Consider the following 25,000-nt stretch of genomic DNA (forward strand, 5'->3'; position numbering starts at 1 on the left):
GCTGTGGGCTCATCCATGCACCGCATAACTGGGGCCATAACTCTAAGCTGTTCACTACATATTAATATTCTGTGTGATCATGACTGTGTGTTCCTGCAAGTCTGAGCGCTAACGTTATCTGTGAATGTGATTTGGAGGGTCTAGATATTAACATTAGGTGCGACTGAGATCCTGCAGTACTGAATATCAATATTATGCGATTATGATTCTGTCAGTCTACATATGAATATTACTCTGATTTTGATGCTGTAGGTCTACACATTAATACTATTTTATCATCTGCAAATGTGATTATTTTGCTGTAGGTCTATGTTCCTCCTCTGGTTCTCATTCCCTCCGTGCCCAGTAACTTGCCAGTCTACATGGCCATGTCAGTCCTGAGTGGCTCCAGTCTGGCGACGCTCTTCCTGCTGCCCTGGTGAGTCCTGTGCCAACACTTCTCAACCGCCCTTGGCTTTCTGCAACAGCTTTGAGCCCTGATGGCTCAACTGACGCCATTTTATTGGCCCCGAGTGGTCACCGGGTCATCCTGAAGTGCTCCGATTGGTGACCTGACGCTGCTGCTCCGAGCAGGTCCATGCTGCCGGACGTGGTGGACGACTTCAAGGCGAAGAACCCCGGCTGCACAGACCTGGAGCCCATGTTCTTCTCCTGCTACGTCCTCTGCAACAAGTTTGGAGCGGGGATGTCGGTGGGCGTCTCCACATTGGCCCTGCAGTGAGTCCTCCCTCACTTCCGATTGGCCCACCGAACCGGGCGGGCACTGCCGATTGGCTCTGGTTTGGAGATGCAAGGCTTATGCCCCGTATATTTTCCCTTCTTGCTGTTGTTGAAATGTCTCAGCCAGTGTGTGGAACTACCCAGCTGGCTATTTTACTAAAACCCATCCAAGATAAGAAAAAGCGTTTTTTGAGTGCCACACCCACAATTAGCCTCAAACCTAAAACCTTAAGGTAATAAGTCACCCTTTCCCCCAAATTAAACCAAACTAAACTAAACAAACCAAACTAAACCACCCCACATGCCCCATCCATAGGGCCACACCCACTGCCAACACTTGCCTAATGCCCCAGTGTTGGGGCACTTCTTTTGAAGTGGTGTGCTGTTGCTTGCCCGGGTGGCCTGTAGCATAGTGGTTAAGGTCCATGACTGGGACCCGCAAGGTCGGCGGTTCGATCCCCGGTGTAGCCACAATAAGATCCACACAGCCATTGGGCCCTTGAGCAAGGCCCTTAACCCTGCATTGCTCCAGGGGAGGATTGTCCCCTGCTCAGTCTAATCAACTGTACGTCGCTCTGGGCAATGTCATTAATGTAACGTATAGCTTTCGCCCCTGTGTGACGCCGCCTGCCCCGTGCCCCAGCTTTGCAGGGTATAAACCAGCCCTGTGCGGCCCCAGTCCGGATGTGGTCACCACCCAGCGGGTTCTGCTGGGCCCCGCGCCCCTGTGCCTGCTGCTGGTGGGCCTGGTGTTCTTCTACCGGTACCCCATCGACGAGGCCCGCCGCCAGCAGGTGGCCGCGGAGCTGGAGGCCGCAGCGTGAGTGTGCCTCCTCTTCACCCCCTCCTCCTTCCTCTTCCTCTGACGCTGGGCGACCGGAATCCCCGGAGGACTACAGGCATAATCCAAAGGCCGCCTGCGACAATAGCAATTACAGTCCAAACACTCATTGAAACGGGCTACGAATGAAGTATGAGGCAAATCAAGATTTTGAAATATGGGGCTATCCTGAGAACAACAGTACGTCTGGTCAGCCTACTCTGACATATTATGTATCCCGCTTCACCATTCAAGACAAGTGATTCTTTATTTTACCATTTCAATTCAATTTAGTTGCCATTTCCATGCATTAGAAAACAAATGTAATACAAAATATATAAATATATAAAATATGAATATACAATATCAACCCATGAAAACAAATTGTTTATATATCTCATGGCTGTCTCTGTTGTATATGCATGTATGGGTGAAGGAATGTTCAGGCTATCCCCCCTCGTACAGCTATCTCTATCCCAAGGACATGCAGCTAGGCACTGACTAAAAGCAGACAGCTGCCCCCCAGGGATGTGTTCTCATGAGACACAAACACCAGAATGCATGCATTAGCTATGTCCAGGTAGCTTTAGTGAGTGCACAAGCATATCATAAGATTGTATATAAACAATTGCTTATTTGAGTCAGAACACACAATCATTTGTTAGTATGAGCACAGACATTATGTACAGATTTTTATCGCAGGGAAAAATCGCATCCCTCTACCACAGCTATTGTGTTTTTCATGGCATAGTCTCTCTGCAGCAGTGCATCCGGAGTTAACCACTTTCACGTGCTCCTGCCTGAATAGGAAGGAGGCAGCAGCTGCCTCTGTGACCCTCAGCCCACCACGGGAGCCAGGGCGCCAGTCACGTGGGTCCAGCCTCCGGAGCGACAACGGCTCGCAGCTGACCTGGGTATAGTCCGAAGTCAGATCGGAGATGACAGCCCCGGTGATGAGATTTCACTGCTGCAGTGCCGGGTCCAACGCACACTGCGCGGCGGCTCTGCGCGGAATACGTTCACACGCACATGCAAACGCACACCGTTGACCTTTCTCGGTCCCGAGCACCGACGGAAATCTCGCGCTCCGGTCAACATGCTGAAATTCGCCGGCGTGGGTGCTGCAGCACGTCGTGAAGATGGCGCCTGCCAAATGCTGAACATTTGTTGGAAAATATAATTATGGCATACATAGAATGTGCAAGCCTTTTAAGGGAAGTCACCCATAATTATTACATTTACAATGTTATTTTGTATTATATTCCATATGTATTACGCAATATGGTGTAATACATATGGAATATAATACAAAATAGTTATATGGATATTTTCTATTGAGTTTGGTTTCTGAATGTTGTGCATGTCTTGCCTTTTCTTTTGACTTTGTTCTGCATGGATTCAAACTAACAATACTCATAACCTGGAAGACACAAAGGCCTTACTAAAGAAATCAAATATTCTCCATTATTGTCCTATACTCATATTTGTACTGTGACATTTTTTTTCAATATATACACTCACCGAGTACTTTAGTCGGTATTTATTATAATTATGTTTTAGACTTCTACTGCTATAGCCTATCCACTTACATTTATGATGCGTTGTGGGTTCAGAGATGCCCTTCTGCATACCACTGTTGTAATGTGTGATTATTTGCGTTACTGTAACCTTCCTGTCAGCTTTGTCCAGTCTGGTCATTCTCCTCTAACGTCTCTCATTGAGAAGGCGTTTCTGTCTGCGGAACTGCTGCTCACTGGATTTTCTTTCTCTCGCATTTCTTTTTTTAATGAACACAATAAAGAAAATATTCAATCATATGACGTCTGTCTTCGATAGAATAGTCTAATAATAAAGTGTAGGCATACAATTAAACTAATATATAACGATCATGCGAGAATGGCGAGACATTTGTCCCCCTCGTGTGTGCACTGTACAGGCACCGTGAGCGCGTTACCGCGAGCGTCTAATTGCATTGCTCTTGTTATAACGATGTAGGCGACATAGTCCTGAATAAACTGCATTGAAGTGTTCTTATATGGTATATGTTCTCATCTTTGAAGACTGTACGATAGCAAAATAATTTCCTAACGGATTATTATTAAGCCAATGTTTAGCCAATTAGCCAGTGCGTGTGACGTGCTGAACAAATAATGTTTCCGAACTGAGCAGCAACAATCCTCTGTATGACAGGCTGTCGCACAAATCAAATCGCAATATATTTATCCATACGATGTTGTGGAATTATTTGATACTATGCATTAGTTAGGCTAATTGAATAGGCCTATTTATTGAATTGACTATTTATTAGTCTCGCCATATCCTAATTTATAACCATCAAATTGATGTATTACTTATAAAGAATGTTGTTCAGCCTGAATTATTTCTTCAGTCAAATTACAAATCTTTTTACATTTGTTTAAATATTTTCACTTATCACAAACGTAATGCAAAATAGGCTAATGTTATTTCGGAAATTAGAAGTCAGATTTCATTTCACAATTTCAATCATATATGAACGTAAACGTACTGTCCAAGTAGTAGCTAGAATTTCGCCTAGGTAAATTCAGTTTTATTTTTGGCACCAGAGACTTAATAAGCTGCAATACCTCCGGTAACCACTGCTGCTCGCGAGCTTCTGGTGGAATGTCAATCTCTGGCTCCGCCCCACGCCCACCCCCACCCTCGCTCCCATTCAAATCTTTATTTTCCGGCATTGTAGGTGCAGCTTCCGTTGGTAGCGTGTGAGAGGAACTGGATTAAATATATATATCAAAGAACAAAATGGGTGTCGATAAGGAGACTGTTAAACCGGGTGACGGTACGTGCATTTACGTTTCATTTTATGTTACGTTACACGAGAAAATGTATCCCATTAACGCCCGGCGTTTTGCACATTTTAACAAGTGGCTACATCTCGCTTTCTTTGTGCATTTTTACAGGAGCAACTTACCCGAAAAAAGGTCAGCAGTGCAGTGTGCATTATACCGGTGAGTAAGCTTGTACGATCTAACTAAGCGACAGTTTGCTTGATAAACTGAAATGTACACGACTGAACCGCTTGTGCATGCAAGTAACTACACACAAGCTGAGACCAGATAGTGTTGGCGTTACTGCGGCTGGTTAGCCTGGTTGCCTCCCTTTGCTGGATTGGGTGGGGTGTCTATGGTACGACAAAGCTAGCTAACGTTACTAGCCGTTGCAGTTTGAAGTCTGAAGATTTTTGGTTAGATCATTTCATTTTTGTCGCTCCTCCAATAAACCAACAGGAAAAAAAAAATTCTTTAACAACGTTTGAATGTACTTTCTATCGAATACATTGCATTTTCAAAACGAGTATATCGCAGGCAACATTCCCATTTTATCGCGGGGGCGTTCGATTTCTACCCCATACATTCGAATTATTTGTTAGACTAACGTTAAAGTTTGCTAAATGACAAGCTTGAAGATAAGAGATCCACGATTGGATAAGTTACTTGCGCAGAGTGCTAGCGATATTAATTTTGTTACATTTTTAGAACACTTTTAGCCTTCCGTCGTGTATTCTTAATTAAAAGGTTTGTGTAAACTAGATGGACGTGAGGCTATAAGGCGGCATAATGCTTGAACCATCTAGCTACTGCTGTTCGCTTTGTGGTGCCATTTTAGCGGACAGCCTAACATCTTTTTCAGCATTGCGCATGGTCAAAGTCACTAAATGGCGTCATACGTTAATTTGAATAGGCATGACGTCATCGCGCACTTATTTTCATATGAAACGGACACATAGGGTACGTCCCATTCTTCGGAAAATGCATTCTCCTTCACTCTATTACCACCCTCCTTCACTCCGTTCCCCGGAAGCCAATCCCTCCCTCCGCGGTCTCATGAACTCCACTCCCCCGACGAAGTGTAGAACGATGTACGCTTACTGAGCACTTTATTAGGAACACTACACTAAAACTGGCCTTCCATGTACTCTCATAACAGCCTCAAATTTTCCTGACAAGATGTGATTGAGTTACTGTAGCCTTTCACATGAGATCACATTCGGTACATAGGAACTGGAATAGGCTGCAGTGCAATAGATTGATTAGATGCACTGAAACGGATTGTGATTGAACAACAAAAAAGTCATGTTTTAGTTTGATACACTTAGAAACATCAGTGATTTTAAAATTAAATGCATAGCAACCGGAATCCAACACTATTTAATAACTGCGTCCTAAATAAAAATGCATTGTGATTTGACAATGAAGTTATGTTTGACAATAGAGTCCCCTCAAAGTATTGGAACAGCAAGGTCAATTTCTTTGTTTTTGCTGTACACTGATGATAATTGAGTTTGAGGTCAAAATATCTATGAGATGACAGATCTGGATTTCAGCTTTTATTTCCTGGTATTTTTACCTAGACTTAGAACATATCATCTTTTGTATCAGACCTCCAAACTCTTAGGTGAGCAAAATTATTGGAACGTGACTGACGGGTGTTTCTTGTTGCACAGATGTGTCCTGTTCGATTGATTGGATAAACAATAAATAGTTCTGAATGTCTACTCTTGGTTTTAGCCTTGGGGTCTGCCTGTGAGGACTGCATTTGTGTTAGAAAAGATAAATGAACATGAGGACCAGAGACCCACCCAGTAGTGTTGGCCAAGGAAAATGGCTGATGTCTACTCAAAAAACACTAGACTTTTCTCTAGGCTCTTTTTTAAATAAAGTAGTAGTTGTTGGGGTCTGAAAAGTCTCTACATCTAACCAACGAAGGCAACCAAGTTGAGAACTGTGCCAGGCCATGTTCCGTACGTAGAGTAATGGATAACCTCGCTTGTTTTCCTCTCGCCTGAATAGGGTTCGAATAGGCCTCTCGCTTTTTTTGAGCGTGTGCAGCGGCTGTTGCCGACGTCTCAGGCTAGCCCGTTTCCCATTTTTTAAAAACGCCCAGGGAATTTTGAAGCGTTTTGCTGCATTATGATGAGCACTTTTTAAAGCACGCCTCCCTGCTTCCCTCCTGCCGAACTGAGCGCCTGCTTTCTCAGCTGTCTGGAAACTCAAAGCCTGTGTCAGTGGTGTGATGTCGGTCTTTTCCCTGCTCTCCCCACCCAGGATGCCTGACAAATGGGAAGAAGTTTGATTCCTCCCGGGACCGAGGCAAGCCTTTCAGTTTCAAGATTGGGCAAGGGCAAGTGATCCGGGGCTGGGATGAAGGCGTTAAGCTGGTACGGTGATTCTGTTGACCTGTTCAGAATTGGTCGACATCGGCTCAGGGGGGTCGCCTGGCAGTCGGAGGGTTGCCGGTTCGATTCCACCCTGGGTGTGTGTCGGAGTGTCCCTGAGCACCTAACCTAACTCCAGAAATGCTCCTGATGAGCTGGTTGGTGCCTGGCATTGCAGCCAATTGGCGTTGGTGTTCGAGTGCGTGTATTAATGGGTGAATGAGAAGCATCAATTGTACAGCGCTTTGGATAAAGTTGCTATATATATATATATATATATATATATGTGTGCGCGCGCCAGCCATTTACCATTTACCCCTTAAGTGCTCTGAAGTTTGGACAGTAGTCAAGTGTGTGGCAGAAAGTGGGTGAGGCTTTGCCTTTCAGAAATGTGGCTCATCCCTTCCTCAGAAGGCCCGGTGTGGTTTGTTAAGTCCTTGTGATTACGGGATGGCACAGGAATCCTGCTTGTATTTGTTTTAAATGCACCTTATTCTTTTTTAGCATAGGATGCTACAGGCAAAGTTGCCCCGATGAATGATTACTCTCATTCATAAATAAGGAATTTCTGTACATTCGACATGCTCTGCAGTGGCGTGATATCAGACACTATTAAAAACTGGTCTTTCCACTGTTGGTATGGGTTTGTGCTCTCATTCTCCATGAAAGGGTTCCAGGGAGCCACTCCTCAAAAACCATGAGAACATGATGGTGAACTGAAGGTTCCTCCCATGAACCTAGCTATTTTCCCTGTTGAGCCATGCTAACATTTAAACAGTCTTTAGGACTGTGAACATGCGGGCTGTTTTTCTATGCTTTCCCGTGTTTATGGCGGGTGTTGGGTTTGGACTACACCTGGGAGGGACGGGTTGAGGGTGGGCTTTGAGTTTTCCCCCGTGTAGGCTCAGTTTGTGACTCTGAACACAGTGACACCTTTAACACACCTGCGCGTTGAATGCTGTGTCGCCGCCTTCTACAGATGTCTCTGGGGGAGAGGGCCATGCTGACCTGCTCTCCTGATTTCGCCTACGGGCCTGAGGGGTGCGGCAACCTCATCCCAGCCAATTCCATCCTGGTCTTTGACGTGGAGTTGCTGGCGATTTCTGACTAACATCCTCCTGCCCTGTCCCATCGCCGCACATTGCTTTCTGGGTAGGTTTCTCGTGGTCATGCATCACCTTACAGAAGCCAAGTGCTCTTAATTCTCTTAGCAGGTGCCCTCCTGCAGAGAAAATAACACTTCATATTTAATTTATGGACAGCTGCATGTTGATAAGTTTGGTAAGTTGGTAATTCTGTCTTGTTAAATGTACAATAGATAATTTCTAACGGTCAAGAGAGGAATAGCAGCAGCAAATGCCTTCAAACTACAACACTGTTTATCCCTCCCCCTTCTCTGTGAACGCGCCGACGTTGAAACGCCATTGGCTATGGCAGTTGGAACCATTTTCAACCAATGAGCTTGAATTATTGTACAGCTGTACAATGTTTTGCTACAGTGTCGGGCCGTCAACTGTATATTTTGAAACCCGAATTTAAGGACTATAAACACAGGCAGAGGCTGAGTCAACATGTCAGTGAGCCTTTTTCAATGATAGGAAGGCATTTACATTGGTCTTGTAACAATGTTTTAGCACAAATATCTTGCCTATTGTAAAAAAAATTTTTGCTCCCTGCTGGGGATTCAACCCTTTAACCTTTAGCATTCTGGTCCAGATCAGATAAGATTCCTCCGCCCTGGAGATCAGTCTTGGAGATTTCCATTGTTGACTATATGCATTGTACAATCTTTCTGATTTAAAATATGGGTTGAACAGATGGTGAGATGCAAGTAGACATTAAAAATAATAAGTTAATTAGACAATTACTGTATTGCAAGCCTTAGTTACTCATACAGGTGTGTACAAATGTATCCATCGCATGTTCAGGAATGACCTGTTTGAGCTCGGGTGTCCAGGTAGACTGTCCCCTCAATCTTGGATCAAATGTATTTAGTTGTTCTCAAAATCTATTGAATGTGTCATCTGTAAAACATTTATTTTTGTACAAAGGGTTAATTTTTGTACCCCCCCCCCCCCCCTTCTCTCATAGGTTGGCTCCTATCATGAGAAGACACTGGGTTAAGCTGGGAGAGATGCACTGGATTCTACATGGGGCTTGAGTCTCTTTCTGCATTTTCATCAGTTGTCTACTCATAAGAATATATATAAAACCTTTAATGACACCTCCGCATATCTATCCTTAAAAACTGTGGTCCACAACCTTACAACGGTGGCATTATTAATCTTTTAATTGAAACCGTCGCCACCGCCCCCCCCCCCCCCCCCCAAATACTTAATTTATCTTTGTTGTAGTTTGCAAGTAGGCCTAGTGCATGTGGAAGTGTACCAATGGTGAGTAAATGAGAGGGCCTGCAGCTGCTAAAAGTGCCCTCCCACCCTGCTGCTGCACACGGTCACACATTAACGGTTAGCACTTAAACCTCACCTCCATTATAAAGTGGTGTTCCCACACCTTTCGAGTTTGGCCACACGGGAGAAGTGCGCGCGCACACGAGAACAAACGCAGCTCGCCCTTTCAGCATTGAATAACCCGTAGACATGTTTTTTTTTTTTTCTGATCAAAATAATGGCATTTAAATAAAGGCACTTGAATAAAGTCTGTGATTTAGAGTCTGTGTGTCCTCTCAGCCTGATGTCGCCACAGTCGCGCTAATACAGCCCTGGCACCGCCCTCGCTCCATAGTTGCTGTCCCATTGAGTGCATGTACGTGATGAGCCCTGCGCCACATTGATTATGTACATGCCGTGTAGTAAATGGGTGTTTCTGCAGAAAAAGAATCCTGTTACCCAAGTTTCTGATGAATTCTCTTCTCCATATATCACCTGAAATTGCCACGATCTATATTTTTCAGATGCCAACTTTGTAACTTCAATAAATTTTTACAAACTGCACTGGTCTGTTTGCGTGGTCTGTTTTGACTCTTGCCATGTTGTCATTGAAGTTGATAGTCCCAATGGTAGTGCTTGCTGTTGGATAGGATCTGTGCAGATTCAACTTAGAATACCCCTGCCTGTTGCCCTGCTCACTGAGGTAAGGTGTACATGATACCCCTGCCTGTTGCCCTGCTCACTGAGTTAAGGTGTACATGATACCCCTGCCTGTTGCCCTGTTCTCTGAGTTAAGGTGTACATGTAGATTTTACACACAAGCACTTCTGAAGCAGCTGATGAGGCAAAAAGCAAAACTGATGGACAACTTCTGAACTACAACATTGAACATGAAACGTACGCATTCAGCTACATTAAAGAACCACAGATTTCCTGCCATCTCCAGGGTTGTTGCTCTTAACCACTGAATTATCTATTTATCTACTTGTCTCCGTATTGTAAGTGACCCTGGATGAGAGTGTCTGCCAAATGTGTGTAATGTGAAACCGAAAAAAAGTCTACTCGTTAGGGTAAGTGCTAGCGTGTGTTAGGATAGCCTTTACCCTGCTGATTTAACTTGATGAGACAGTTCACCCGAAAATAAAATTCATATACGTTGTGCATTTGGAATGTAAATCTTCCCGTCTCCCATTCAGGTCCATTTCAGGGTGAGCTGCAATGGATGTGTTTTGCTGAAACATCTGGATGGATAGATGGCACTGAGTGAATGGAAACCCTTTTGGGTGAACTTCCCCTTTAATTTTTTATGTTTCAAGTTTCAAGCTAGCTTTCAAGCTCATGGTTTTGTTTATGGACTATTGACTCCTTGAAAACTGATGTAAATATTTAATGTCTTAAGAATGCTTGGTGTGAGCACATGCACATTAAAATGATGTTTTAGTTGATTAAAAAAAAAACCCTTTGCATAAAAGATTCATTCATCCGCACAGTTTCTATTTAGATTCTTTATTCACTGATTCATTGTCTTGATTCCTTCACTGTAGTCTCTGCATGGTTAGTTCATTCGCCCATGTCTCTTTTTGTTTTAGAAATGTATTTCTTAATTGCTTGTATTTACAGCAAGGAAGTTCACATCACTGATAGTCATACTTATACGACACACTGCTCACTGAAAGGATTGTCCAAGCACAGTGAAGCCCAAACTGAAGACAACCCATTCAAGGAAAAGGACAAAGTAACACAAAAACAGAGTTAGAAAAACAACGCTTTTAAGCTATTTAGCCCACAATTAATTCAGGCAGTCCTGTTTAACTCGAATACAGACTAAATTTGCACCATCACAACTACGAGAAATTGATTTCTATTAGCATTGCTGTTTATACAGATTTACAAGCATGTGGAGTGAAAAGAAGTATATCTTGTTCTGAAATACCATTACACATAAAAATATATGCCTCTGTGTGATTCTAGAGGCATGAAAATCAATCTTAACTTCAAGTAGTAGCCCTGCATTGTAAAGTGAATTCTAGTGCAATCAAATACCAAAATATACACAAAAATAAAAATCATTTTCTTAATTTAGGTTCATAATATTTTATGTGACCATCTTTGTTGTCACATATACAGTATGTCCATTCCAATTGGACCTTTTTTGGCCAAAAAAAAACAAAGCAAGCAAAAAGGAGGGACACTGGGTCATTGTGCATTTTACAACTTCCTGTGTTTGACTTCAACATCCAGTGATGACATCAGTTCTTGAAATGGGAAACTTACATACTATGTTCCACCAAACAACAGGGCTGTTGAACTGATAAACACCTAGAAAGCAGAAATCAGAAAATGAATGCTCCTATAACTACAATCAAATAATTACTTACAAAAAACTGCAACAGCAAAACATAAGTCATAATTCACAGCTTCACAGTTCTCACAATCATAATTATACTCATAAACCTCTTTTTTTTTTGAGCATCCCTATAGTTGTCAGAGTAATGAACCACAAAGATCATTAACATTAGGCACCAACAACATGCATGTTGCCCCAAAATCAGAGGTTTGTGATGGGGACATGCGGTAAAAGTGATGGTAAAGTGGAGACTGTGATGGCCGAGGTGTTGAGAGGGAGACATGACCTTAGCTTTCAGTCACCAACAACGGCGGCTGTGCCACTGCACGACCCTGACACTGAACTGCTGGCCTTCTGCGCCCACGTGCTCTGCACAGCAGGTACGACCGTGGTGCTCATCTGGCGCGATGCCCTCTCACTTCGGCAGACAGACAGACTCCTTCCACGCTATACGACGACACAGAGTTACAATCAGTGTGAGGAGAAACAACCGTACTGGTGTACGTCAGGCCCACTGAGCTGAAGGGTCAGGGTTCAGAGAAAAGTCCCTCTGTCTGTGTGTGTGTGTGTGTGTGTGTGTGTGTGTGTGTGTGTGTGTGTGTGTGTGTGTGTGTGTGTGTGTGTGCATTTCTGATTATGTATGTGTGAGTCATATGCTTATGTTTGTGTCTCTGCGTGTGTCTCTGTGTGTGTCTGTGTCTGTGTGAGTCATGTTCTTTTGTGTGCGTGTCTGTGCGTGCGTCTGTACATGTGTGTACATGTGTGTACGTGTGTCTGTGCGCGTGTCTGTACATGTACACGTCTCTGTGCACGTGTCTGTACACGTGTCTGTACACGTGTCCGCGCGTGAGCTCAGATGTATCGTGAGGACGGTTCAGAGTTGGGGCTGCAGGGTGGGCGGAGTCTCAGATCTCAGTCCCGCCCCTGGCGCTGACAGGGCCGCACCGGGCCACGCCCCCGCGGCGCAGGGAGTGCAGGGTGAGCGCACAGCAGCCGCGCAGCAGGGAGCCCATGTTGTACACCGGCTCGCCCGGCCTCCTGGGCCCGCGGCACAGCCAGGCCACGGCCGGCACCACCGGCACCGCCACGGCCAGCAGGTCCATCAGGAAGTGGCGGCTCCAGTAGCTCTTCTGCAGGGGCGCCTCGTCCTGTCCCCCCTCTGCCCCGGCCCCCGCCCCGTCCCGCACCCCTGTGTCCTCCCCCTCCTCCTCCTCCTCCTCCACCTCCACCTCCACGGACACCCTGCAGTGCTCCTCCAGGGGCCCCGCTCCTGTGGGCTGGCAGGTTTGGACTGTGGGCGGGAGCTCCACCGCGCCGGAGGGCGGTGGCGTGGGCGGAGGCGGGGGCCAGTCGGGGTCGCCGACGGTGACGCCGTCCACGGCGACGGTCTCCGCGGCGACGGTGTCCGGGCCCTCGCCCTCCTCGGAGATCCAGGTGGAGGAGGGGCTGCAGGAGGGGGACCTGGGGTGGGCGAGGCCGGGCGGCCGCAGGGCGTGCTCGGTCTGCGCGGCGCACTCGCGCAGGTGCTGCAGGTACAGGTGGGCGCGCGACAGGCAGGGCTGGCTGCTGCTGCCGGCCTCCAGCTCCTCCAGCAGCAGGTCGCAGGTGCACAGCTTGTCGTAGGTGAAGGAGCGGGGCAGGGCGTAGGGCGAGGGCGGGCCCTCGTACAGCAGCGCGTCCAGCAGCAGGTCGGCCCGGCTGTCCCCGCAGGCGAAGCCGCTGTCCTGGGTCTCCTCCCCGCTCAGGCCGGGCTCCGGGCCCGCGCCCGGGTCCAGCAGCGCCTCGTGGCTCAGCTTGGTGTAGGTGGAGCTGCGGGTGAGGGAGCGGGCCGGCGAGCCGCCCCAGGAGCGGGACCCCCCGGGCCCCAGCGAGGCGCGGCTCCCCGGGGCCTCCAGCCTGCGGCCCGGCCCGGCGCCGTCCTGGTGCTGCTGGCCCGGGCCCAGGTTGGTCCGCACCACGTCCACCACCTGCTTCAGCTGCTGGATCTCCCTCTGCGCCTCCTTCAGGGCCAGCTGCGCCTCCACGCGGTGGCACTCCTCCTCAATCCAGTCCTCCTGCATGCGGGACAGCTGAGTGCGCAGATCCTCGATCTCAGAGTCCCTGCGGACACACGCCTCGCTTATTATCATCAGTACCATAATTACGATTATTACGATCATTATATGCTTTATTTAAACTCCATAGCATCAAAGGTCAAGACATTAAAATGACGGACCTCTTTTTGTGATGCTCGAGTGACGGCCATTTTCCATGACGGAGCTACAGCCTCCCACAGCCAGAGCTCAGTCACTGTACTGTACAGCATTATACTCACTGCCCAACGGACCATAGTCATACAGTGCTTCAAAGAGGAATTACACTCTAGAGCACATTCTTTTAGCTGTAAATGTGTTTTCATGTCTACTTTATCATTAAATCATTTTAATCCATGCTGCCATTTCAACGTTTCTGAAATAATATCATTTGGCAGAAAAAACTGGTGGAAAAGAATCTTGGTGCAGCTTTTCTGTATTCCAGAAGACCGATAAATACTCACTGAGTGCTCACTGAGTGTAAGTCAACCAACAACATGCGTGTAAAGGCACGTTTTGTAGCATTCATAGTAGCATTAAAATAAAATGGTTGCAGTAGCACACAGAGATCACAATGCAAGCCTAGAACATGGACGTGGAACCCCAAACCCCCGCCCCGCCCCGCCACACCCCCGTGGGGCGTCTCACCTGTCTTGCAGCGTCTCCATGTTCTCCTTGAGCCGCGCCCGCAGGTGCCGAATACACACCTCTTTCTGCTGCAGGGGTGTCAGGTACTGCTCTGGGGGAGGTGGGCGGATCCCGTGGTTATCATTGCAGGAGGTGTACTTCACGGTACGCCTGAGGGGGGGGAGATTAGATACGCCCTGATCAGTACACACCTGCGGAACACTGCAGCTGTGGTATTTGCCTCAGTTGCGCTGCGTATCTGTGCTCGGTGAGTCGAGTCTGTTGACTAGAGGCTTAAGAGACATGGCTGACCTGTGTCTGAACTGAGTCACCCCGTGGATGCGGTCGGGTTCAGGAGACGTGGCTCACCTGGGCGTGGTGGGGTATGACCTGGCCGTAGGGCTGCAATCGCTGCCTCGGCAGGAGCCAGAGGTGCTGCTGCAGACAGAAGCACTGCCATAGGGATCCCTGCTACTGCACGAGGGAGCAGTCCGTCTAAAAAGGCAGCAAGGGAGCACTGTCAGTGGAACGGGGCAATGCTGTTACTAAAGCAGGATCGCTGTCACTAACAGGGCCTCTGGTATATCCGCCTTTCACTCTGGAGTCCAGTCTGCTACTTTTAGCCTATACTTTTCCACATTCTCATGGCTCCTCCCCTCCAACCCCTCTTGGCCGGCGTCCCACATGGCTCTGTGTTGGTTCTCTCCTCGATTTAAGCTTAATCACTCCGTGTACTTATCTCAGCTCATGGCGTGTCATATCGCTGTTATGCTGACATGAGTGAGTGTGAGTGAATGGTGTGTGTGCCCTGCGATGGACCTGCCGACCTGTCCAGGGTGTATTCCTGCCTTTTACCCAATGTATGCTGGGATAGGCTCCAGCCCCCCTGCGACCCTGTTCAGGATAAGCGGGTTAGGATAATGAATGAATGAATGATTGATTAATGTGGTCTATGTGACCCGTAGACCACATTAGCAGCTTAGTCTCTTCACAGGGGGTGCTCTGCAGCCTGCACTGCTGCCATTTTAGCTCTTCCGCTTATTCAATTATTTAAAAAGTTAAATTGGATTCAGATCAGGTGAATGACTTGGCCAATGAAGAATTTGTTGCTCCAGCAGTATGAGGTCATTGGGATGAAGTGCCAGCCAGTGAGCTCGGAGGCGCTTGCTTGAACAGGAGCTGATAAGACGCTTCTGTACACATGCCTCGGCTGCCATAAGCAGTTGCATCATCAGTTAAGACCAGCAAGCCAGTATCTGTGGCAGCTATACCTGTATGTCCAAACCATAACATCCCCACCATAACATGCTTTGGATCTAGGGCAGTCCCTTTTTGGCCTCCACACTTTGCTCTTGCCATCACTCTGATACTAGTGAATCTCGGTCTCACCCGTCCAACACAGACCTTTTCCAGAACTATTCAGGCTCTGGGGGCGACATGGCTCAGGCAGTAAGAGCAGTCGTCTGGCAGTCGGAGGGTTGCCGGTTCGATCCCCCGCCCGGGCTGTGTCGAAGTGTCCCTGAGCAAGACACCTAACCCCCAAATGCTCCTGATGAGCTGGTCGCGCCTTGCATGGCAGCCAATTGCCGTGAGTGTGTGTATGAATGGGTGAATGAGAAGCATCAATTGTACAGCGCTTTGGATAAAGGCGCTATATAAATGCCAACCATTTACCATCCACCATTCTTTTAGGTACTTTTCAGCAGGCTAAGCATCCTGGCATTTAGTCTTTGCATCAAACTACTGGTTTGCATCTAGCAGTGTAGCCTCTGTAGATCTGTTAGTGAAGTCATCTGAGGTCAGTAGTCACTGACTCATCCATGCCTGCCTCCTGAAGAGTGTTTCCGATCTGTCAGGTAGGTGTTTGATGGTTTTCTTCATTATGGTGAGAATTGTAGAAGTCTTTTATAGCCAACCAATCCCTTTGCAATTACTGAGCTCATTAGTGCTTTCATTCTTCTTATTGACAGTTGATTTCACTAGGCCAATGTCTCTGACAGTTTTTTTTCTCATTTCTCAGCCTCAAAATGGCTTCCTTAACTTTCATTAGTACTCATGCTGACAAACACAAATGACTCCAAAAAAAACCTATAATTGAGACTATATACTTAAAGTTATATAGTTATATCTTCCACCTGCACTACATAAGCAATTGAACACACCTGACTACTTAGAAACACAGGTGAAGCCATTTGTCCCAAACGTTATGGTGCCCTGAAATGGGGGGACCATGTATAAACAATTATGTAATTTCTACATGGTGAAACCAAAGTTTATATTTAAAAAAAATACCATCAACTTTAACTTTAGCACTTTAACCACACATTAATTGTTTCATTAGAAATAAAAAATTGTGGAGTGGAGAGCAAAATAAAGAAAAGATATTTGCCCCAAATATTATGGAGCAAACTGTATATGTGAGAGAGATGGATTAACATGGGCAAAGGGACAGAGAGAGAGTGAGACGGAGTGAGACAGAGTGAGACGGAGTGATACTAACCGCCTGTGTCGCTCTGGAGATTGGTGAGGCATGTGTCCATGACTTGGGCGCATGGAGACCATAAAGCCCGTCTCCATGGGAACACAGTCGAGCTCTATGAACCTGCAGTAGTCAAAACTGAGCAGACACAGTCGACACAAGATTAAAGCTTGCTCCTGGAGACATATCCAGGTAACTTACAGAGAGACCCAATGAGGATATTCTAATAGTTATTCTAGGGATGTGCTAACAGGTATGCTTTTGTTCTTTCAACACATCTTACACAAACAGGACCAGACTGACATTTCAACTTCCTGGACATTCTGTTCATCGAATGTGCTAAAAGCTCAGCGAGTTGCAGCTCTCCTTATTCTTCTGTTTTAGTCCTTTTCCGTCATTACGTGGGAAAGTATTCTATTGTATCTTGGCAGTTGAGGATTATCAGTCTGATCAGACCAATAGAATTAACCATAACAGGAAATGGGGCAGGGAGGAATTAATGCCGGGCATGTCACAACTGTACCTCAACCATCAGTAAAGTACTCAAGTAATTACTGCAGAATCAGTGCAAATCTCCCCCTCCCACTGTACTCTGGTCTGCTCCAAACCAACTCCATCATTAATTGGGATGATAATTTAAGCTTCTTCTAGGGTGGTGGAAGCAGTGATTACACTTGTGATTAAACTTGTACTAGAGCAAAGGATTGCAGAAAATGGGGCAAGCTCCAGCCTGCATTCTTCAGGGACAGGCCAGAAAAAGAATGGCTCACAGGAAATCAGGCTCACAGGAAGTGGATTCGTAAGAAGTGAGAGATTTGTTAGAATTCACAGGAAGTCAGTGTTATGTAAGTATGAACTGTCAGGAAGTAGAGCTCACAGGAAGTAGAACTCACAGGAAGTAGAACTCACAGGAAGTGAGACTCACACTTCTCAAAGTAAAACCCCTGAAACAACTTTACCTGAAATAAATAAATAACAACTGAGGTGAAGAGATTAATGAGAGAACAGAAATAACAAGAGAGAGAGAGAGAGAGAGAGAGAGAGAGGGAGAGGGAGAGAGCGAGAGAGAGGGAGGGAGAGGGAGAGAGAGGGAGAGGAGTGGGATATGAAGACACAATACCTCTGGGAAGCTGTTGAGGCTTTCTGGCTAACAGGAGCAGACATGAGGACAGGCTCTGTTCACTGTGAGGAGCTCAGCTGTGGCCAGCCTAAACACACACACACAGCACACAGCACACAGCACACACACACACACAGCACACACAGAGCACACAGCACACAGCACACACCACACACCACACAAACAAACACTACTTAATCATCAGCAAAGTCAAAATACATACACATGAACACATGAATGCAATACCATTTGCATTCCATTTATGTACTATAACAGAATAATGGAAAACCAATGTGCTTCCCGAGAACTTGACATCAGCTTATTCATTTCTACACTAGTCCACATTCAGTGCACGTATACCAGTGTGAGTGATGCATGAATATTATACAGGGGTGATAGATATGTGTGTGAGACAGAGGTGTGTGAATGATAGAGGTGTGAATGACAGGTGCGTGTGTGTGTGTGTGTGATAGAGGTTTGTGTGACAGATGTGTGTGAACGATAGAGGCGTGAGTGATACGTGAGTGTGTGATAGAGGTGTGCGAGTGGGCAGAGGTGTGTTAATGATGGAGGTGTGAATGACAGGTGCGTGTGAAAGAGGTTTGTAGATGGCAGAGGCATGTGTAATAGAGGCTTGTGGATAATTGAGCGGTGTGAGTGGTAGAGGAGCACGAGTGACAGAAGTGTGTGAGAGATAGAGGCAAGGTAGAGATTTGTCAGAGTGTGCGAATGATAGAGGTGTGTGATAAAGGTGTGTGAGCAATAGAGAAGTGTGTGGGCGAGTGAATTAAAGGAAGACAACACTGCAGTGATGAGTCATCATTCCCAAGGTAAGGTACCAAGTCTTATGCAACAGCAAAACCAGGCCATGCTGCAATCATCAGTCAATGTGCTTCGCAATCTCTCTCACTCTCACACACTGCCTCTCTTTCCCTGTATGTATGACAATGGTCTGTTCAGCATCAGCATTAGTCAGTTCATCAGCCCGCCCCCTCAGCCGACACCAGACTTCACCCGACCGCTGAAACGGCTCCATCCTCCCACGTGTAGTTGTACACACTGACCACGTTTCACCGTGTTCAATAATGTTTCCCAGCATGTAACTAACATCCTTATTAACCAAGTTGGTTTTCTGGAATGTTTTTTATTTTTTTTTAAAATGAAGTCAGAGATGTAGCGATTCTTACAGGAGCATTTGATTGTGAACATTCTAATCTCATTTGAGATATACTTGGTGACAATGATTCTCTACACTATATTTTATATTTTTGGCTGAATCTAGTGTTTCTACAGTATGTGTGAAAACAGCCACTACTTCACTCACTCACATCTCTTACCCATGGCCCTCAGCTCCTGGGCTCTGGTCTGACCACTACTCCACACTGCTGCCCTCAGGTCTACAGTCCAGCACTCAACAGCACTGCTGCCATCATCACCACCATCACCATCACCGTCATCATCATCATCATCATCATGACCATTACCATCACCGTCATCATCATCACCGTCATCATCATCACCATTACCATCACCGTCATCATCATCATCATCACCATTACCGTCATCATCATCATCATCACCATCACCATTACCGTCATCATCATCATCATCATCATAATCACCATCATCACCACCACCACCACCACTATCTTCATCATCACCATCATCATCATCATAATCACCATCATCACCACCACCACCACCACTATCGTCATCATCATCATCATCATCACCATTACCGTCATCATCATCATCGCCATCACCGTCATCATCATCATAATCACCATCATCACCACCACCACCACCACCACCACTATCTTCATCATCATCATCATAACAGATAATGGACTGCATCTTCACTGGGCAAAAGCATGAAAGCACATTCAGGATTCAATCAGCACATTTCCTGTTACGAGGCAACTTCACAGTTCAGCAGTAGTTCTGCAGACAGAAACGCCTTGTTATTGACAGACGTCAGAGGATAATGACCAGACTGGTCAAAGCTGACAGGAAAGTGACAGTAACTCAAATAACCACAAATTACAACAGTGGTATGCATCTCCGAACACATCATAACTAGGATAGGCTGGTAGGATAGGCTACAGCAGTAGAAGTCTAACAAATAATACTAATAAATACCTAATAATTATTAAGTGTACGGATGCATGCATATGTATGTATATATCATTATTAACCTGCAATTATTTTTATATTAAATAATATTACAGTGTTATTATTCTTTGTTTAACATGCCATTATTCTTTATTTAACATGCCATGCCTTGGCAATACAAATGCAAATTTTGTCATGCCAATAAAGCACTTTGAATTTACATGCAAACGAATTTGAATTTGATAGCAACTGACAAAACAGTATAAGAAACAGAACACGACAAAACAAGAACAATCACAGCCCTGAGAGAGAGCATATGTTCCTGTCACCACGCCCCACCACACAGTACCGTGACAAGAGGTCTGTAGGCACAAAACCCAGGCCTGCACAGAGGACAATCAACAAACACAGAACAGACACGCAATCTCGCGCAGACACACGGATACAGACTCACACTGTAAATACACAGACAGACAGGGAAAACGCATATGAAAGAAACAAAGCAACCTTTGTACAATTGACCTCATCTGGGCTGAAATATATAAAGTCGGAATACACAGGAATCATGGTAAAAGCTCTGCGTGTTAATGTTGCTGCAGAGATCGGGCAATAGGTAGACACTCACGGCGCCACAATCAAACCCCTGATGTACACTTGCACACTGGACTCAACCTAAGCCCCTCTGCCTAACAACTCTAATTACACGGAGCTGGATAACAGATTTTCCATCATGCACCTCTCGGTCCCTGGTGATACAGTCAGGGGAAATATCTATGTTAGTTCAGCGCGGGTCAACAGCAGAGCAAGCACAGCACAACTACAGTACAGCCCAGTTACAGCCAAAAACACACACACACACACACACACACTTTAGTTGATTGATGATTGATTGACTGCCAAGACAAAATGGTTTGCTTGCAGCAATGCATTATAGAAGACTATTAATGGATAGTTACCGCGGGTGTGTGAAAGAGATCACATACTTAGAGCAAGGAGCAGCCAGGACACAGACAAACAGAGAGAAACAGACAGTAATAATAAACTTATCCAAACACTAACTAAACTAACTAAAAAACCTCTGGAATCCAAAACGGACCAACAGCAGTACACTTTGGGACAGACCGCAACCTCAATGCAGATGACATCCAATCAGCCCAAAAATGCAACCAAAACACTTTTCTTTTTTCATTAAATTGGAATGCCCAATCGTGCCTTGATTGGGGGATACGTGCTCCACCAGAGCAGGCAATGTCAAACCCCACTTCTTATGCGCTGGAGGAGCACACTTCATGAGCAACTTAATAGGTGGACTTTGCATTGCATTAATGGAATTTGGCAGATGCTCTTATCCAGAGTGACATACAGTTGATTAGACTAAGCAGGAGATAATCCACCCCTGGAGCAATGCAGGGTTAAGAGCCTTGCTCAAGGGCCCAACGGCTGTGCAGATCTTATTGTGGCTACACCGGGGATCGAAACCACCGACCTTGCGGGTCCCAGTCATGCACCTTAACCACTACACTACAGGCCACCCGACTTGCTGGTACCTGATCTGATTATCTATGAGACAAGGACACGAAGCATGGACATTAATGAGATGTGGATCCATGCCGACTGAACCTGGATGGTGCTAGCACAAATTATGTGTCACCCTGAGGGTCTAGCAGGTACAGTCATCCCTGGCATGGTATAGGAACAGCAGACAATACCTCTAGGGGACTCAAACCAAGAACGGCAGCAATACCTCGAGGGGGACTCAAACCAAGACCTGCAGCAATACCTCCAGCTGCAATACCATTGAACACTGAAGACAGAGGAGTGGCATATTCCAGGAGAACAGGCTGTCCCGGGGGAATGGGGCAGTTAGGGAAACAAAGGGCGGTTAGAGGTGTCGCCCTTCCTTATGAAGAGTCCACCTGGCGTGACTAAATTTGACACTCAGTCATGGAAGGAAAGTAACATCCCACCAGGGAATCAACCCTAATTTTATGGGATCTGGGTACAGCATTAACCACAAGACAGGGGCATGTGGGTTAGGAGGCTGGGGGAGGGGGGTGGAGTGAGATGGTGTGCGTCTCCACAGCTGGGACACAAGCCAAACTCACAGTTAAGCGCTCAAACCAGCAGCCCGGGTGAGACTGTGAAGCTGGAACGCAGCAGTAACAGAGACACACTCTCCTCCTCCATATGCACTCAACACTCTGGCCCACTCAGCCTGAACGTTCACAGAGCTCAGAGAGTACTGGTGTAATGCAGTCGTAGTGAAACCCCCCCCCACACCTCTTTACAGATTCATCCACCACTTCATCTTACTGAAAATGAGAAATGTAACACCCAGTGCTAACCCACTCTCCTGAGAGTAGAATACTCCCTCATCATCACCAAAAGCTATAGAACAATACGACTACTACTACTATTAGTAGTATTACTAATACAATATATAATAAGAAGAAGCATAGTAGTAATTATTATGATTATTAGTAGTAGTAGTAATAGTAGTAGTAGTAGTAGTAGTAGTAGTAGTAGTATTACTTACAGTAGTTCCCTTGCAGGTCTATGCATTCCAAACATGATCATGATTTTCAATAAAATACTTTTATGAGAAGATTTATAACGTCAGGAGAAGGAACTGGTGGGTGATGAAGGAGACTGACAGAGAAAAACAACATGCTCTGAGGGTGATGGCTAAGTCTCCATGGAAACACGGCCAGACCGTTCGCCAGCATAGCTCAGCTACAGGTGTATTTATTTCTCATAAATCATGATGTATGGAGCCTACGTGCAAACGGCATGTGATTGAAAACGGTGTACACAAGACCGCATGTCCCTTGAGGTAATTACATTCGTACCGCACCTAGCAAACCGGCTGCATGCGAGCATGAAAAAAAATCCGTGCTACATTTTGTACATAACGTTTGCAGCATACTTTTAATTTTAATTACGTTTTAGTGTGTTGGCAGTATTTAAGAGTTCGCTACGAACAATTAGGCCTTTCCTGTTGCACCTTAAAAGAAGTAGCCATGGGAAAGCTTAATGCAAACATAGCTGCAGTTCATCAATGGTAAATGCTGTGCGTAACGGGTTAAATACAAACCCCACGGCGCTGGGAACAGTAGAGACAGTGTCCTAATTTTGTAAACCGGTCAGCAACATCACGTTGAAAATAATGATCTTTAACTGAGAAACACTGAAAAACGTTTGTGCAGGCGTATGTGTGGTCGTGTGTTTAGTCTCACCTCACCGTCGAGATATCGCCAAACAAGGCGAGTTCGCTACAGCGCATCATCGCCAGTCATCGCAGCAGAAACCACAACGGAGGGGACGGGACGCAACACAACAAACAATCAACACAGGCTGCATTCTGATTGCAATGCAACTACATAATTAGCCATACGCATTTATGTTGCTGTGCCCATCTGCTAATACTACTGTTGAACGTCATATCCTATCTTTGCAAGACATTTCTATTTTAGTGCACAATTTATCGTGGTAGGTTACCCTATATAGCGAGATAAAGATGTCATACAGTCCCTGTCAGATTGGAATTGTCCCAGTATTTGCAGAGGTGGGATGAAATAGCAAGATTGAGTATAGAAATAAAGCGTGGTTTTACCGGCACCCCCCACGGTCCCATGGTTGAGCAGACTCCCGTTTTGTATCGGAGTCCGCTGATGCTCCGCAGTCGCCTCTCTGGAGCGAAGCTCGCGCGTGCACAGACTGGGAAAAGACGGGCTCGTGTCAATGAAACGGCTTTGTGGATGGCATTCGTGTGCCGAACAAATCGCAAGGGGGCAGTGTTTTTTTTGCGCTACAATCGCACCATAGAAGTTGGCGTCGGTGTTTTGGTCACGTTTCTTGACAGCTGTTTGGATCTCCATGTGCACAGTTCTACTGATGGCGCAGAACATTTACCGGGGTGAAGGTGGGGCAACTCCAGGAGGTTGCAGTGTAACACCTCTTGACTTTTTCTTCACATTTTCCAGACTGTTCTGGAAGCAAAAGGAGGTCCTGTACTAGATACCTATCAAAGTAGCCACTGAGTGTTCGTGATGAAGCCAGTTGACTTTGACTCCATTTGTCATTTTTGACGAGATGCTTCCCTCTTGAAAATTCCAGACTAGACTGGTCAAGCTAGTTTAAACTGTGTTTTCAACACTTTTAGCTGGTCAAACAGTTGTTCACCAGCTGACAAGCCCATGCACTTACCAGTTGACCACCAACTTAACCAGCTTTGTCCAGCAAGACACCAGCCACAGACGAGCCACAGACCACCTACAGTATGACCAGCTAGAAGTGTCAAACACACATCTTAGAATCCCAGCTGGTTTTGGCAGGAATTTTCAGCAGGGGTGACTTCCATCCAAACATTTATTTGACTTGACTTGCAGTTAAGCCACTGCAGAAATGTAAAAAAAAAAAAAAAATTACTTTACATGGATCTTAGGACTTAGGACTTGGTAGCAACTCCGCTATTCAAACAGTAGAACTCTCTATACTCACTAACAGGCCATTCAAGAGATAAACACAACCAGAAATTCCCATCATACGATCCGGAGGACTGACATTGGCGAATGCGCACAGTTCCGAAACGGACACAGAACCTGGCAGACAGACCGAGAAGTAAAGGCACTCCAACAGCACTCAACGCAACGGCAATCCATCAAGAAAAGCTATGCAACAGTGTGAGCATTTCAATTGGCTCAGGAGGTAAGAGCAGTCGTCTGGCAGTCGGAGGGTTGCCGGTTAGATCCCGCTCGTGGTGTGTCGAAGTGTCCCTGAGCAAGACACCTAACCCCCAAATGCTCCTGACGAGCTGGTCGGTGCCTTGCATAGCAGCCAATCACCGTTGGTGAGTGAGTGTGTGTATGAATGGGTGAATGATTGCAGCGCTATACAACTGAATGGGTCAACTGTACAGCAATATAAATGCCAACCGTTTACCATTTAAATTGGTTTACATTGTACCTCTGGATTGGAGGCATCAAAGACCCAATTGTGTACTGTACCATAGACTATGCCACCTTGGGAATTGCACCCAGATCAGTAGTTGACAGTGAACACGTGTAAAAGGAATCCCCATGCAGATCTTTTCAATTAAATCTGGAAAATCAGTATAATA

The 25,000-nt window shown here is 46.0% G+C and overlaps 3 protein-coding genes across 3 annotated transcripts in view; 2 read left to right on the forward strand and 1 right to left on the reverse strand.

Moving 5' to 3' along the window:
• Nucleotides 1-1,544, forward strand: part of LOC133110121 (sodium-dependent lysophosphatidylcholine symporter 1-like) — an 8,501-nt gene extending 6,957 nt beyond the window's left edge. The window contains exons 11-13 of the mRNA XM_061220001.1: nt 306-418; nt 574-717; nt 1,364-1,544. Coding sequence (XP_061075985.1) covers nt 306-418; nt 574-717; nt 1,364-1,544 — 438 coding nt within the window. The remainder of the gene's footprint in view (nt 1-305; nt 419-573; nt 718-1,363) is intronic.
• Nucleotides 1,545-4,211: 2,667 nt separating this feature from the next.
• LOC133110528 (peptidyl-prolyl cis-trans isomerase FKBP1B-like) lies at nt 4,212-9,688 on the forward strand. The gene is made up of 5 exons (XM_061220715.1): nt 4,212-4,358; nt 4,480-4,527; nt 6,625-6,737; nt 7,714-7,886; nt 8,826-9,688. The coding sequence occupies exons 1-4, from the start codon at nt 4,322-4,324 to the stop codon at nt 7,843-7,845; spliced, it is 330 nt and encodes a 109-aa protein (XP_061076699.1). The 5' UTR covers nt 4,212-4,321; the 3' UTR covers nt 7,846-7,886; nt 8,826-9,688.
• A 2,483-nt stretch (nt 9,689-12,171) lies between these two features.
• LOC133110123 (syntaphilin-like) lies at nt 12,172-23,632 on the reverse strand. Its single transcript, XM_061220002.1, has 6 exons — nt 23,495-23,632; nt 17,770-17,857; nt 16,671-16,787; nt 14,540-14,665; nt 14,192-14,341; nt 12,172-13,571 (listed from the first exon to the last, which is right to left on the reverse strand). Exons 2-6 carry the CDS (start codon nt 17,811-17,813, stop codon nt 12,377-12,379), a joined length of 1,632 nt encoding a protein of 543 aa, XP_061075986.1. The 5' UTR covers nt 17,814-17,857; nt 23,495-23,632; the 3' UTR covers nt 12,172-12,376.
• Between the last annotated feature and the right edge of the window lie 1,368 nt (nt 23,633-25,000).

Source organism: Conger conger, chromosome 14 (genome assembly GCF_963514075.1).
Source record: "Conger conger chromosome 14, fConCon1.1, whole genome shotgun sequence".
Lineage (NCBI taxonomy): Eukaryota > Metazoa > Chordata > Actinopteri > Anguilliformes > Congridae > Conger > Conger conger.